Source organism: Mesocricetus auratus, unplaced genomic scaffold (genome assembly GCF_017639785.1).
Source record: "Mesocricetus auratus isolate SY011 unplaced genomic scaffold, BCM_Maur_2.0 Super-Scaffold_100027, whole genome shotgun sequence".
Lineage (NCBI taxonomy): Eukaryota > Metazoa > Chordata > Mammalia > Rodentia > Cricetidae > Mesocricetus > Mesocricetus auratus.
Window position 1 is genome coordinate 209,570 of NW_024429208.1, and position 13,763 is coordinate 223,332.

At 42.6% G+C, this 13,763-nt stretch overlaps 2 protein-coding genes across 3 annotated transcripts; one reads left to right on the forward strand and one right to left on the reverse strand.

The window, feature by feature from the left end:
- The first annotated feature begins 3,586 nt into the window (after window positions 1-3,586).
- LOC101831105 (putative olfactory receptor 2I1) lies at window positions 3,587-4,781 on the forward strand. Its single transcript, XM_021223690.1, is given in 4 exon segments — window positions 3,587-3,650; window positions 3,788-3,804; window positions 3,806-3,831; window positions 3,833-4,781. Coding segments are annotated over 4 exon segments (1,056 nt in total).
- A 1,236-nt stretch (window positions 4,782-6,017) lies between these two features.
- Ubd (ubiquitin D) lies at window positions 6,018-8,076 on the reverse strand. 2 transcript variants are annotated; one of them, XM_005087202.4, is made up of 2 exons: window positions 7,933-8,076; window positions 6,018-6,616 (listed from the first exon to the last, which is right to left on the reverse strand). In XM_005087202.4, exons 1-2 carry the CDS (start codon window positions 7,948-7,950, stop codon window positions 6,149-6,151), a joined length of 486 nt encoding a protein of 161 aa, XP_005087259.1. In that variant the 5' UTR covers window positions 7,951-8,076; the 3' UTR covers window positions 6,018-6,148. The 2 variants fall into 2 exon arrangements, with proteins under 2 accessions (XP_005087259.1, XP_021079337.1); XM_021223678.2 differs by lacking the exon at window positions 7,933-8,076 and adding an exon at window positions 7,304-7,333.
- Between the last annotated feature and the right edge of the window lie 5,687 nt (window positions 8,077-13,763).

A 13,763-nucleotide genomic window follows, 5' to 3' on the forward strand; every position in this document is an offset into this window, starting at 1 on the left:
AATGATAGAGATTTACTAAGGGTCAGCAGGCAAATCAATGACTGAGCAGAAATAACAGGAAGAGGAAATTATGCTGCCTTGAGCCTCCACAGCGTGCCAGAGACACAGTACCCTGAAGGGATGGTCTCTCCAGGATTCCCCCTCCATCACCTTAGGGAATGTCTCTCTGGACACACCTCCATGGAAAGTGCTAATTATGGGAGTGGGACACAGATTCCCCAGTGCCGCATCCCCTCTTCTAAGGAGCAAGGAACGTTGGTTCTTGTTTCTTCTCTAGTGAGGGACAGTGTCATTATCCTTCACTTCTCTCTCCTCTTAGATTTTAAAAGAGTATTTTTGGTGCAATCACCAGCTAAGGTTAATTGGCAACCACCACAAGACAAGCATTTGACCTGTTTGTGCCCCTTACAGGACTCTCCAGTAACAGCCCCCACTTCTGTCCCTATACCCCAATTCCACAAACTTAGGCATCTTTTTTTTTTCCAAACCACTGATTCATTCCTCTGATGAACAGGATGACACCCACTCCTTGTCTTCATTCTGGGGCACCCAGCTCTTATCTCAGGTCCTCAGTCCAGCAACGGATACAGTCAAGTACTTGGATCTTTTGTTAATCTTTCCCTCTGTCATTTCAAACCCACGGAATCCAGAGCACAAGCAGGACATCAACATAAATTCAAGGTCTGTAAACAGGGCCAGATGTTAGACATGAAGGTAAGTTTGTTACATTGCTCTAAGAATAAATGGTTTCGAGGAAAGTTTAAAGACACATTATTCTATTCACAATAGATCTGCCTTCTGAAAAATCATCAGTGGTGTGTATACCTGTGAATGTGTGTGTGTGTGTGTGTGTGTGTGTGTGTGTGTGTGCTAGAACTGTGTTCTTGGGGATTTGTGCTCAACATAAATATTGTCTGTGAAATTCTGCTAGTGTGTACCTGTTTTCATGTGGTGGCATGTCTGAAAGCAAATACTTTAGAACTTGTCTAACTGTGCTGGTATTTGGTTATGAAATCACAATACTGAAGAATTTGACCTTTTGTAACTCAATACCTCCTGTCACCACTACCTCACAAATGCTATGTCTTATATTTTATCCATGTTCAGTTCAACCCCAATGCTGTTAATTGTCTAGAAATAAAGACCAAGGTTTTAATATCCTTTTCTCTTCCACCGTCTGGCATAATATAGCCCTTAGAGTTAGTCAGGTTTGGATCGAAATCGTACAAATCTTTTACAATGTGATTGTGGACACATTTAATTTTGATCTCATCCCTACTCTGCTCTGTAAAATAAGACCGTTGCCTAATTTCTAATCAAGGGAATATAAAAGTTAACATATGAAAGGAAATGGAGTTTTACATCAGTTCATTTCCTGGAGCAGGAGAGATCCAGAAACACACACCTGTAATCTCAGCCCTCAGGAGGCAAAAGCAGGACAATTGTGAGTTAGAGGCTAGCTTAGGCCAGGGATAATATTCAACATGCATCTATTTCCAACACCAAGAAAATATGGAACAATGAAAACAAAAATTTGTATACTGGTAAAAGATGCGGGTGACAGCAGTTACCACTCACCTCCTGTGTGTCAGATACTGTTCAAAGCACTGTGTATTTAACTCCTGTTACACACTTATGTTTCCAGGGGCACGCAGTTATCATCTAGGAAGCAGCAGAATCAAAACTCAAACCTGAGGAGTTTGGGTCCTGAACCTTGTTCTTATTCACATTAAAACTTATCCTGCCTGACAAGGATAAGCAAACTGTTTTATCAGGAGAGGGATTACTTCCTAGAAAAAAATATAAAAGACTGATTGGTAGATGCACCAGCGTCAATGGTGAAGGTCAGAGGACAACTTGAAGATCCCAGCTAGCTCTCTTCCATTCTGTGGGTCTCAGGGATGAAACTCAGGTCATCAGACAGCAAGTGCCTCTACCTGGTGCACCATCTTGCCAACCAAGAGGACTGTGGCTTTTTTTAATCATATTAAAAGCAGTGAGTGTGTTTGTAAGTTATGTATATTATATTATCTATCAGGAAACATGCATAAAATTTTTTCTGTAAATTTTATCCATTCCATCAACCATGATGGTTTCCATGTCACCAGATATTGGATTCAGCACCAATACCTAGGCCATAAAAATGAGGTTCTCTGTTTCTTTCATCTCTTTTAAATTTGTTTGAGAAATGATTGACAGAAAAGCCCAAGATAGACCCAAGAAATCATCCACTTCAACCCCTCCCACTTACACATGACAAAATTGAGGCAGAATGACATGAAGTGTGAATTCTATAACCCAAATAGCCAACGAGAGTTGGCTGTGCTTGCTAGGACTAAGCTCTTCTCATTTCAGATCTGACAGGAAGCACTTGCTAAGACTAAGGTCTTTTCATTTCCTCTCTGACAGGAAATTATCTTGGCCAGGCTAGTCTATGGTGACACTGAGTACCACATTTACAGCAGGAGGTCCTGTGCTCTGTAAATTGCCTCCACAGATTAGACAATAATATAACAGATTAAAAAACAAATTTCTGGAGTCAGGGTATAGCTCAGTACTGAGCATATGCTTAGCATTCACAAGGCCCCGATTCAATTCTCAGTTCAAAGGGGGGCAGGGACAGAAGCACAATAAACTTTTAAAGAGTTTATTTGAGCAAACAGTTGAATCGGGTAGAAGAAGTTTAGTGAGCCACAGTGGAAAAACAAATGGAACATTTTTGTAGGATGAACATAGAGGTAAAACAAAGAAATATTTGCTTGGAGGCTGGAAATGGTGACACATGCTTATAACCCCAGCACTCTGGAGGTGGACACAAGAGGGCCAGGAGTTAGAGATCACTCTCTGCTACAAAGGGAACTGAAGGCTGACCTTCATGAGACCCTGTTGAAAGGAAGGCAGGGATGGAGAGAGGGGGCAGGCAGGGCAGGAAGAAAAGAGGCAGACAGGCAGACAGGGACAAAAGGAGGCAGGGAGGAAGAAAGAAAGGGAGGGAAGGAGGATAAGAAAAAAATATTTGATGGTTACAATTATCGTATTTGGTCTATTCAAGTGAAAAGTCTATAGCTACATATATCTGTTGGCTGCTCCTAAGTGGTTGAGATTACATTCTTTATATATATATATATATATATATATATATATATATATATATTAGACATTTACAAGACGTGCTTCCACTTTGGTTTGCACATGGAGCTGAGTTAAGGCCACCTGTGAAGTTCGACTGGTTTACCTGCTCAGGGCTCTCCTAGCTTCAATTTTAACTGTTCATAACCCCCCAAAAAATGGCAATGCTACTCCACCTAGTCTCAATCAGGCTTGGCTTTTACACAGTGTATACTTTTAAAGAAAAGGGGAAAGAGGGCTCAGAGTGGATTATGTCCTTCGGTATCTTCATAGCTGCCCTTGGTAGATGCCCTGAATTTCCTCTTTAACTCTTGGAAGTGCATTCAGAGCCAGGGAGGCAGACCCGATTAGTGATGGACTTTTCTAAATCCTCAACCGGCTCCTCTGTTAAACATAGGCATTGCCTCCCTTGAAGGAATACTGGCATGTGGTTATGTAATGAAACTAAAATGTGGGCATGGGCTTTTCCTCTCCTGCCCAGTTAATCCCACAGTGGGGATTCTTGCTTGTCATAGATAGAGGTAAGACGGGGTCTCACCGTGTGTAGCTATGATTGACATGAAACTCTACTTAGACCAGTCTGACCTGGAATTCACTATGTAGACCAAGGTGGCCTCTGCCTCCCTACCGAGCACAAGGCCCGCACCAAACCCACTAGCATTAAACTTCTTTGTCTTATCCTTCTGAACCTTCTTGGAGTTTCCCCTCAGGCTAACCACAGCTCAGCGGAGCTCTTCCTGCTGCTGGGTTTCACCGACTGGCCCTCGCTGCAACCCGTCCTCTTCGCACTAGTCCTTTTCTGCTACCTACTAACGCTGACCGGCAACGCGGCGTTGGTGCTGCTGGCCATTCGCGACCCTCGCCTACACATACCCATGTACTACTTCCTCTGCCACTTGGCCTTGGTGGATGTCGGCTTCACCACCAGTGTGGTGCCGCCGCTGCTGGCCAGCCTGTGCGGCCCGGTGCTGCAGCTACCGCGCGGCGGGTGCATGGCACAGCTGTGCGCATCGCTGGCCCTAGGCTCAGCCGAGTGCGTGCTGCTGGCGGTTATGGCGCTGGACCGCGCTGCTGCCGTATGCCGCCCGCTGCGCTACGCCGCACTCGCCTCGCCGCGCTTGTGCCGCGCACTGGCCAGCGTCTCCTGGCTTGGTGGCCTGGTCAACTCTGCTGCACAGACCGCCTTATTGGCCGCACGTCCGTTGTGCGCGGCCCGCCGTCTGGACCACTTCATCTGCGAACTGCCGGCGCTGCTGCAGCTAGCCTGTCGCGGCGGCCGCAGCGCCACCGAGCGCCAGATGTTCGCCGCGCGGGTGGTCATCCTGTTGGTGCCTTCTGCGGTCATCCTGGCCTCCTACACCGCTGTGGGCCGCGCGGTCTGGGGTATGCGCTCCCGCGCAGGCCAGCGAAAAGCGGCGAGCACCTGTGGCTCTCACTTGACAGCTGTCTGCCTATTTTATGGCTCTGCCACCTACACCTATCTGCAACCCACGCATAGTTACAACCAGGGTCGCGGCAAGTTCGTCTCGCTCTTCTACACGGTGGTCACACCTGCGCTCAATCCCCTCATCTACACACTGCGGAACAAGGAAGTGAAGGGGGCGGCGTTGAGGTTCTTGCGGAGTCTGGGGAGGCAGCCGGTCAGACAGTGAGAGGACTAAGAAGGATACAGGGTCCGGGGATCTAGGTTGACCATATTGTTTGTCTTTGCATAAGAATCTGCAAGTTTTGTCCTCAAGGAGTCCATGGTTATTAAGAGGGAGATCCCTTATCTCTCACTGGCTAGGGTTTGGATTGTTGAGGGGAAATCCCTGAAATATATAATATAGTAATGGGATAAATGACTCTTAAGACTTTCTACAGAAGGGAAACATGATAAAGGAGGGGAACATCATCACCCTCAGGAGACTTGGTAACCAGCCCTGAAGAATGCACATGGAAATCCGATGATGACCACCCTGGTGTTGACCTTTAGTTTTCCCCAGGTTTACAAAAGACCGTGAAAAATTTCATGGTTTCTTTGAAAGGTTATATCTGATTTTTTTTTACCAAAATAAATCTGGAGAATAAAAAAAAGAAAGAAATACACCAAAAAAAAATTTCATGGTTTCAGCCATCAAGTGAAGTCCCTGTGCCCTACCTTACATGGATAGCTTCCAGAAACAGGATGTGGTTTCTCTTCTTGGGGAGACAGCCCAGCTAATACAGAACTAGCCAGGTGATCAGTGTTAACCACAGAGCATTTTGATACATAAGAGTATGAGGAAAATCTGTAAGCATAGGCAGTTGTGCCAGGCCTGGTTAAGGTGGGAATCCCATCTGCAGAATACAGCTTTTGAACTAGTTTTAAAGAAGAGAAAAGACTAGAATTGGTGAAGCTGATGGCAGCCATGGTCAGGCTCTGAGAAAAGCCTACATGTGACCAGGAATGATACAGAGGAGCAAATAGAAGGAAGATGGAGAAAGGTATCTGATGGTGAAGGAAAGTCTACCAGTCAGAAGAACCCACAAGTTAACCCCTTCCCTTCCTTACCCAGAGATGAACATTTTGTTAGGTTTTAGATACAGCAGATGGAGAAGGTACTATACTGTATTTCATACCAAATATCTTTAAATAAGAAGAGGGGATGATAAATAAATTAATTTATAAATTATTTATTAGACTGTGGTCTTGTTGGGGTAAAAAAAAACCATAACACATTACTTATCTATAAGTAGAACTCAGTTTGGTTCAATAATTATTCATTGATCTGCCTGTCCCTGCCTCCCTAGTCCTGGAATTAAAGTGTGTACCACCACACCTGACTAATATTTCGGTTTCTGCTCTCAGTAACAACCCTGTCACATAATGAGCTATGTCAGAAGCAAGGAATCACAGACTCGACAAATATTTTTAATGTATCCACCTCGTCTCCAATTTTTATTTCATTCTCATTACATTTTTTAAATCATCAAAGGATGTGATTGGTAAGAGCTAAAAGGGGTGGGCTTTGATGCTCTTATCAGCCCATCCACATAGTCACCCCCCAATGCAGTGCCCTGTCAGAAAGAGCAAACTGCCCCTCCTGATGTTGTAGTCAGCCATGATCTTTCCATCTTCCAGCCTCTTCCCATTGCACGTCACAATCTGAGTCTTGGGGGTCACACAGGTCACACTCTCAATCATCTCTTTCACCTGGGCCACTGAGTTAGATCTTCGAACTTGGAGGAGGTGCCTTTGCCCTTCTTTGGTTGACTCCACCAGAAACAAGGGCAGCTCTTCATCGCTGGGCTTCACCACCTTCAGGGTGAGGTGGATGGTTGTTTCCTTGTTAATGCCATAAGACGACAGTGTTCTCTGGGGCTTGAGGATCTTGGAGTCTAGCAGAAGGACCTGGTCCTGCACAGAAACCTTGGTTTTGGATCTGATATGTTCATTTATCTTCTTCACTTTGTCACTCTCAGCAGTGTCAAAGGTCATTAACGGCCATTGCTCAGAATGGACAATCTAAGCAAAGAAAGGCAAGAAAGTCACATAGGATGCCTGCCATCCTCTACACCCTACCCCTCACCTTCATTATTCTGTCTGCTTGGCCCTCCAGCTCCTACCCAACAATCTGTATCTCTCCCTCTCTTGAAACGCTTGTTTAATTGCCATATTATGACAAAATTTAAAACATTTGTCTCATTCCTCTTTATATATACATAAATATGTATATATATACATATCTAATGTAATTAACAATTTCCTGCCTTATTAATTTGCCTCTCCTAAGCCAGATGTCAAAAGTAAAGATAGTACAGGGCTTCAGAAGATGTACACAGATTATTAAACAGCACCAAAGCAAATTTCCAAGATATGGCAGCCCCATAGGATACTCTCAGCCACGTTTTACCCTCTGTGGCTAATCAGAATGAACCCTGATTAAGTCATAATATCCACATTGTTGCTTTCTTATTAATGTCCTCGCTGATTTCTGTTAATGCTCAGGTTGTGGTGATGCTGAGTCTAATGTTGTTTATATATTTTTTGTATTTTATAACTATTTTTATGAAGCATAATATTCTCATTTAATCAAACCAGCATCCCAATCCTGAAGATAGGAACTAAATCTAAGTTTAATTTCATTTGCTGCAGAATTCTGGAAGATGGGGGAGAATCAGGTCTGAAAACCCTATGAAAACCTTCTCATACCCTATTAAAAAACATCTTCCCAACCTAGATGTTTCAGCTGTTCCTTCAGTGGAAGTTTCATCCTGTGTTGGGTACTTCCCCGACTGCAGGTTCTCTTTGTGAGGACATAGTCTCACTTAAGGTCACATGTTAGATCACCGATAACTTAAATGAAATCAGGGGAATTTTCCTTTGAAAAGAGAGAATAGCTTAAGACTGAGAACTCTAAAAATTATTTCTCTAATTTCACAGCTTACAATTCTTGTTGAAGCACAATGCCCTGTCATTTCTCTCCAGTTTGGCTGGCAAAGTGGCTTATCTGGTAAAAAGTTCTTGCCACCAAGCCTGACCACCTGAGTTGATCCCTATGACCTAGGTGGTGGAGGGACAGAGCTGACCCCAGCAGATTCTCTTCTGACCCTGACCCTGCATATGCGTGTACATACACAACAAAAGCAAAAATAAAATGCTTTAAAAGTTTAGTAAGCCAAATGACCAGCCTCTATCCAGAGTACCTTCTTCCTGTTGTACAGTTATCAATGTCTGCCTTGTCTCTTAAATAGTGCCCACCCGACCCCTTTACCATCCAGGCACTGTCCCCTCCTGAATTGTGGAACTGTATTCCACTTTCCCTTCAGACCCCAACTTACACAGATGCAGGTGGCCATGTCTGTAATGAGAGGCTGAGTGAGAAAAGAATCCCCGGGTCTGCTTATATGTGAGTATCTGGGTTGGAAATTCCCCAAGACCGCTGTGTTGTCCAGTTTAGAAACAACCTTTGTCCTCAAGAATTTCCTTTCACTTTCGGTGGGGTGAATTTAATAATGGACACTCTTTGTACAGACTTCTTCCCTTAGTCAACTCCATCTGTACTCCTACTTCTGAACTTAGAATAGTCCTTCTATGATAAGGACTCTACTGCCCAGGCACTGACCTTGACTTTTACTGACTTGATAATTCATGATACTTGGTAGCCCTCTCCCGCTGCTTTTAAGAGCTCCAGACCTCTCTAGAAGCAAGGATACCCAGAGGGATTGGTACTGACTGACCAGGCTGTCAGGAACCTTTTCCCAGTAACTGGGAAGAATGTGTGAAACCCATCTGCAAATGAGCCTGGACTTCAGAGTTATGTTATGGAAATATGCTCCCCTCTTTTAGCACAGGTCTATAAAATTTGATAATTGTAGGCCATTCCTAATGTCTCCCCAGCTCAAAAAATCTTGCTTATAAAAATTTTAAAACACACACACACACACACACACACACACACACACACACACACACACACTGGATTCTCGGTTCTTGAACCTCTAATACATTTCCAACCCTGACTTGGGACCTGTAAATCAAACATGCTACTTGAGAGCAATCCAAAGCCAACAGTTAAATTCTGACTCCCACCTTTCTCCATATGTACACCACAGTTCCTGATTATCCCTACTGTGATTCTTCGATGCCTCCCTCCTCCTTAAGCTCCGAGACACATGAAGGTGCTGCTCAATCCCTCACCCTTGAGATTTGCTTAAATGAGACCAAGAATGTGAGTGAGCTGTGTGTCCTCAGGAAATTTACCCAATCACTCTAACACTAATAAAACTCCTAATAGTCCAAGTTTGTCACTGGCTCCTCAGGGCATTTCATGAAACTAATTTTCAAAATTGTTTATTAAAAGTGCTTCAGATATTTTCAAAGAATCCTGTAAAATTTCCAAGTTATTGCCTTTGTTTTTGGTGTTTGTGGTGGCTATGTACAAATACCTTCACCCACTGAAATTTCTCTCACCCTCCTCAGTTCTTCCCATATCCTCCTCCTCACCTCCTACCCACCCAACTTTATGGTCTGTCTGTCTGTCTGTCTGTCTGTCTGTCTCTCTCTCTCTCACACACACACACACACACACTCACTCACAAAAAACTACATAAACACAAATCAAAACGAATAAGCAAAAGACCAATGAGAAATGAGACAGAAAATGCTAAAATAAAGCAAACAAAAAGCCCACAAAAATACCAATGAATTGTCTGTATGTCAACTACTCCTGAATATGAGGCCTATGGTAAAGTATGGCTAATTTACCCAATGAAAGAATCCACTGGAGAAAACCAATTACAGATAGCTTCTTAGTTAACGGTGGGATCATCCCCCCTTCTCCTACTGAAAGATCTTTAACAATTTCATTTTATTCTAGAAGGTTCTATTCTGAAGAACTTGGATTTACACAATACCTGGGTATAGTAAGGCAATCTAAAAGCTTACTCAAATATTTTGAAATCCTAATGAAAAGTATTTTGAAGCTCTTATTATAGTTATTAGTTAAATTAAAAAGAGCCACTGGCTCTACTGCTCTCTCAGATCTCTCTCAAGCTCCCAATACCACCATTGTCCAACAGGATCTTTGAATTCTGAAGCATCATCAGTCTCCAGCAAAAAATGTCATCCCAGATTGAAGGTGACAGCCTTGTAGTGAGGTAGGGATAAGCTGCCAAACTTGGTCTGCAAGGAGCTCCTTCACCTTTTAATTCCTATTTGCAGTCACTATCTTCTTATATATTTTTCAGAATTGTGTGGACCAAGGCCTGGGCCCTGTAGCCCTAACAACCTAGGCTTGTCCATTCATCCTCCATATGTCAATTAAATAAACAGTAGTAGTGAAAAGCAGAAAACAGATATTTATTCAGAGTGGTCATATTATCTTCCTAATGGGACCACTTTGAATAAGGGACAAAGAGGTCCAATGACCCTCCAAATCCATCTTCAAGTCCCTGACATAAGCCAGGCAAATTCATAGCAAGTTGTCCTAGCCAATGTGTGGTCCTTCCCACCATCATTATCTAGGCTCTCATTGGTCCTAAATGGTAGCCTAAGTTGTCAGAACTCTGAAAAATCTCCTTCCGGAAGACAAGCTCTCCACTCTGCCATCTGGCTGGCATCATGTTTTAGCCTTTTCTTTCTCCCAGCATGAGATTCCTGAGGAAATTCTAATTTGGGTGTTAGGAAGGCCCATTGCCTCAACAGTCGATAACTAAAGAGAGGAGCATAAGTATCTCTTTAGCTTGTTTTTACTCCTGCCTGAGTATTTACATCTTCATGCTTCTCTAGGCAGGCAAGAGGGAGAGTAGATGATAAAATGTTGCTTATAACTACATACTCTTTTAATTTTCTTGTCCTTCCTCGTCAATGACTGTCTGGGTGCCAGCATTTGCACAGTCACAGGCAGCAAGGACCCTTGACCAAGAGCTGCCAGGAGAGTACAGTGCCAGGCTTCCATTCTTAGCAATGATTTTTATTAGGAATGATTTGTGTTGTCCGATACTGCAGATCTGCAGGTCCAACTTCATCAATACATTTCCTTCATTTTCTTAAACGCATGGAGTTCTGCATTCCCCAGCCAGTGAGCACACCTTTCCCTCCAATGCTACTCACAACACCATGAGTGTGTAAGAGCACAACACAGGCAGCATTTACTCCAAGAACCCCTACTCCTTCCCTCTAGTTCTGGGTTATTCTCCCATACTTGCTCCTAAAGTCTTTTGAAGTCTATTTCTGTAGCAATAGGATCAGCTGCTTGTCTATCATCCCCAGTGAGTCCTTGAAGACCATGCTGTGTTTTAGTTCACTTGTATGCCCAGCTTGTTATCTGGCACAGAAAGATGCTTAATAAATATATAGTGTGTTAATAAATTAGTAAAATAATAACAAAAGGTAATGTTTTATGAGAATTTATGTTTCAGAAACTGCATAAGATTATTAAACATGATCTCATTTGCTGTTTTCATGCTGTGGTGAAGAATTGATATCTTTAGGAATAAACAAGACCAACCCACTAAAGTCATTTAAGTACTAGCTAGTCAGCAAGATTCCATGAACATCTTTGCTACTCTAGTCCTTGGCTTCTACTCATATTATTGTTGTCTCCAAAGGAAGAAAAGAGCAGAGAAAATACCCTCTGCCGATGGGAGTTTCCGGACTGTGAAGGAGAAGCTCTCTTGGGGGTTTCCCATCAGAAAGGACTTAGCTTCTGAGAAACGGTGCCTTTTCAAGTAATATAAACAGTGCATCTGGACTCTGATCCCTTTTTTTCTGTCCCCGTCCTGCTCCACCACTTCCTTATCAGCATCTGGTTTCATGGAAAAGGACACAAGTACAAGAAGACTGCATGAAGAAATATTTATAGATCCCAAACCTAGAAAAGCTCTAATACCAATAACAGAGAAAAAGGAGAAATATTCTGAAATTCAGGGTGTGTTCACCTAACAGAAATGAAGCTGAATCTAAATGCGATGAGTTACTTAAAGATATTAAAGAGGAAATAAGAGCCTACAAGTCACACTGGCATTTCTTCATCTTATCCTGTTCAGAGTTAAGCTATTGCCATTAACCAAACATTGTTTTTAAAGCAGTTTATTCCTTAAGAGATACAATGTACACTTTACTATAAGTAATATTATGATCTAAAATATTCTAAAGTGAAATTATCACAGGCTAATTAGATGATATAACATTTCAAACCATATAGCTATATAAATGTAAACATAAAAAACATAAGAAAGTAAAAATATCTACTGCCTTGGCACATGTTGTTGACTCTCTTTGCCCCCTAGACATATGGATAAAATCTAGAAGATATACAGAGGCTGTGTGTAACTCAATGATAGAGTTCTTAATTAACATGCATGGTATAGAGGTCTAACCCCCTCCCTGGAAAAACAAAAAAGGAAAAAGTTACAGAGAGAATTGGATTTTCTTCAGGAATTTTGTTGTTATTTTTAGCTTCTCTGCTGTGGTTCTCCACTTCCACATATTCTTTATAAATAGGCAAAAACTCTACCACTACATCCTCATCCTTAGTCTTGCAAATAATTCTTATTACATTGACCATTTAAAAATACAGAAACAAAAAAAAGTATAGAAACAGAGCAAATGAGAGATGTAGCTGGTCATGGCAGCACACCTTTAATCCCATCATTCCAGAAGTAGAGACAATAAATCTCTGTGAGTTCAAGGCCATCTGGTTTACATAGTAAGTCACAGGCCAGCCAGGCTACACAGTAGTATGGCCTTGTCTAAAAAAATTAAAAATAAATTTAGGGTAGGATGGTTCAGCAACTGAGAGTGTGTACTGCTCTTTAAGAGGACCATATTAGGAGCATAGTGAGGAAATCCCAGACCAAAGCAAGACCAAAAAACCAGTGAGGCAAACTCCAAACTCTGCATCTGCACATCTGATATCAAAACACTCCAGATCTCCAACTCCTTTCAGCTTTATTGATTGTAACACATTTCTTTCTCTGGGGCTGGTTCCACTCACTGTTAGCAGCTCTCCTCAGCAGGTATCACACAGCTCTGAAATCTCTAACCTCTTGGGGTCTCCAAGGCAACCCAGGTTTCACCTTCACAGTTTCATGCAATGGCCTCTATTCAGGGACACCCCTGACACATGTTTGGCCTCAGCAGCTTTCCTTAGTCACTCTTTGACACCAAAGCCAGAATCACGTGGCCAAAGCTGCCAAGTTCTGCTGCTTGTTGGGGCTGGAACATGGCCCACTTGTTCAATTACATCTTCACCAACTTTCTGTTTTCAGTGGTTTCCTTTACTGCCTAAGGTTGGCTGTTCTAGAATTTGCTCTGTAGACCAGGCTGGCTTTAAACTCAGAGATCTGCCCGTCTCTGCCGTCTGAGGATTGGGATTAAAGGCATGTACCACCATACCTGGCTCTAAGTTTTTCTTTAATTCCTTTTCACAAGTTGGAAACTTAGCTGGGTGGGATCTTGCCCTAAGGTCACCACTCTATTTAGTTTCTTAATCTGTTTATCTCCTTGAACACAGGACTTAGCTTCATTCCATTTTCTGGTGCTCCTTTTCTCCTCAAATTTACATTTTGTATTTTTCCTTTCTCAACTTGCTCTGTTTTTATTATATATCTAAAACCACACAACAGAGTCTATACTAGGCTGTTTTGAGATTTCCTCTGCCGATGGAATTAATCCAAAACTCTTCACTTTATCCTCAGGCAGACTCTTCAGACAAGGGCAAAAGGTAGTCACCTTCGTCACCAAAATATCAAGAGAACAATCTCTAGGCAACATGCTAAAATTCTTCTCTGAAACCTCTTGAGCCAGCCCCGCACAGTTCATCAAATCACACTCAGCACCACTGTTTTCCATGTTCCCATTAGTATGGCCCATTAAGTAGCACTTAAAACATGCATGGTCAGACCTATCACAGAAATACCCCAGTCCCTGGTACCAACTTCTATCTTAGGATTTCTGTTGCTGTGAATAGACACCATGACTATGGCAACCCTTATGAAGGAAACATTTAATTGGGTGGCTTACAGTTCAGAGATTTAGTCCAATTATCATCATGGTGGGACATGATGGGTACAGGCAGACATGGTGCTAGAGAAGAGCTGAGAGTTCTACATCTTGAGCTGCAGGCAACAGGAAGTGAACTGTGTCACTGGGTGTAGCTTGAGCATAG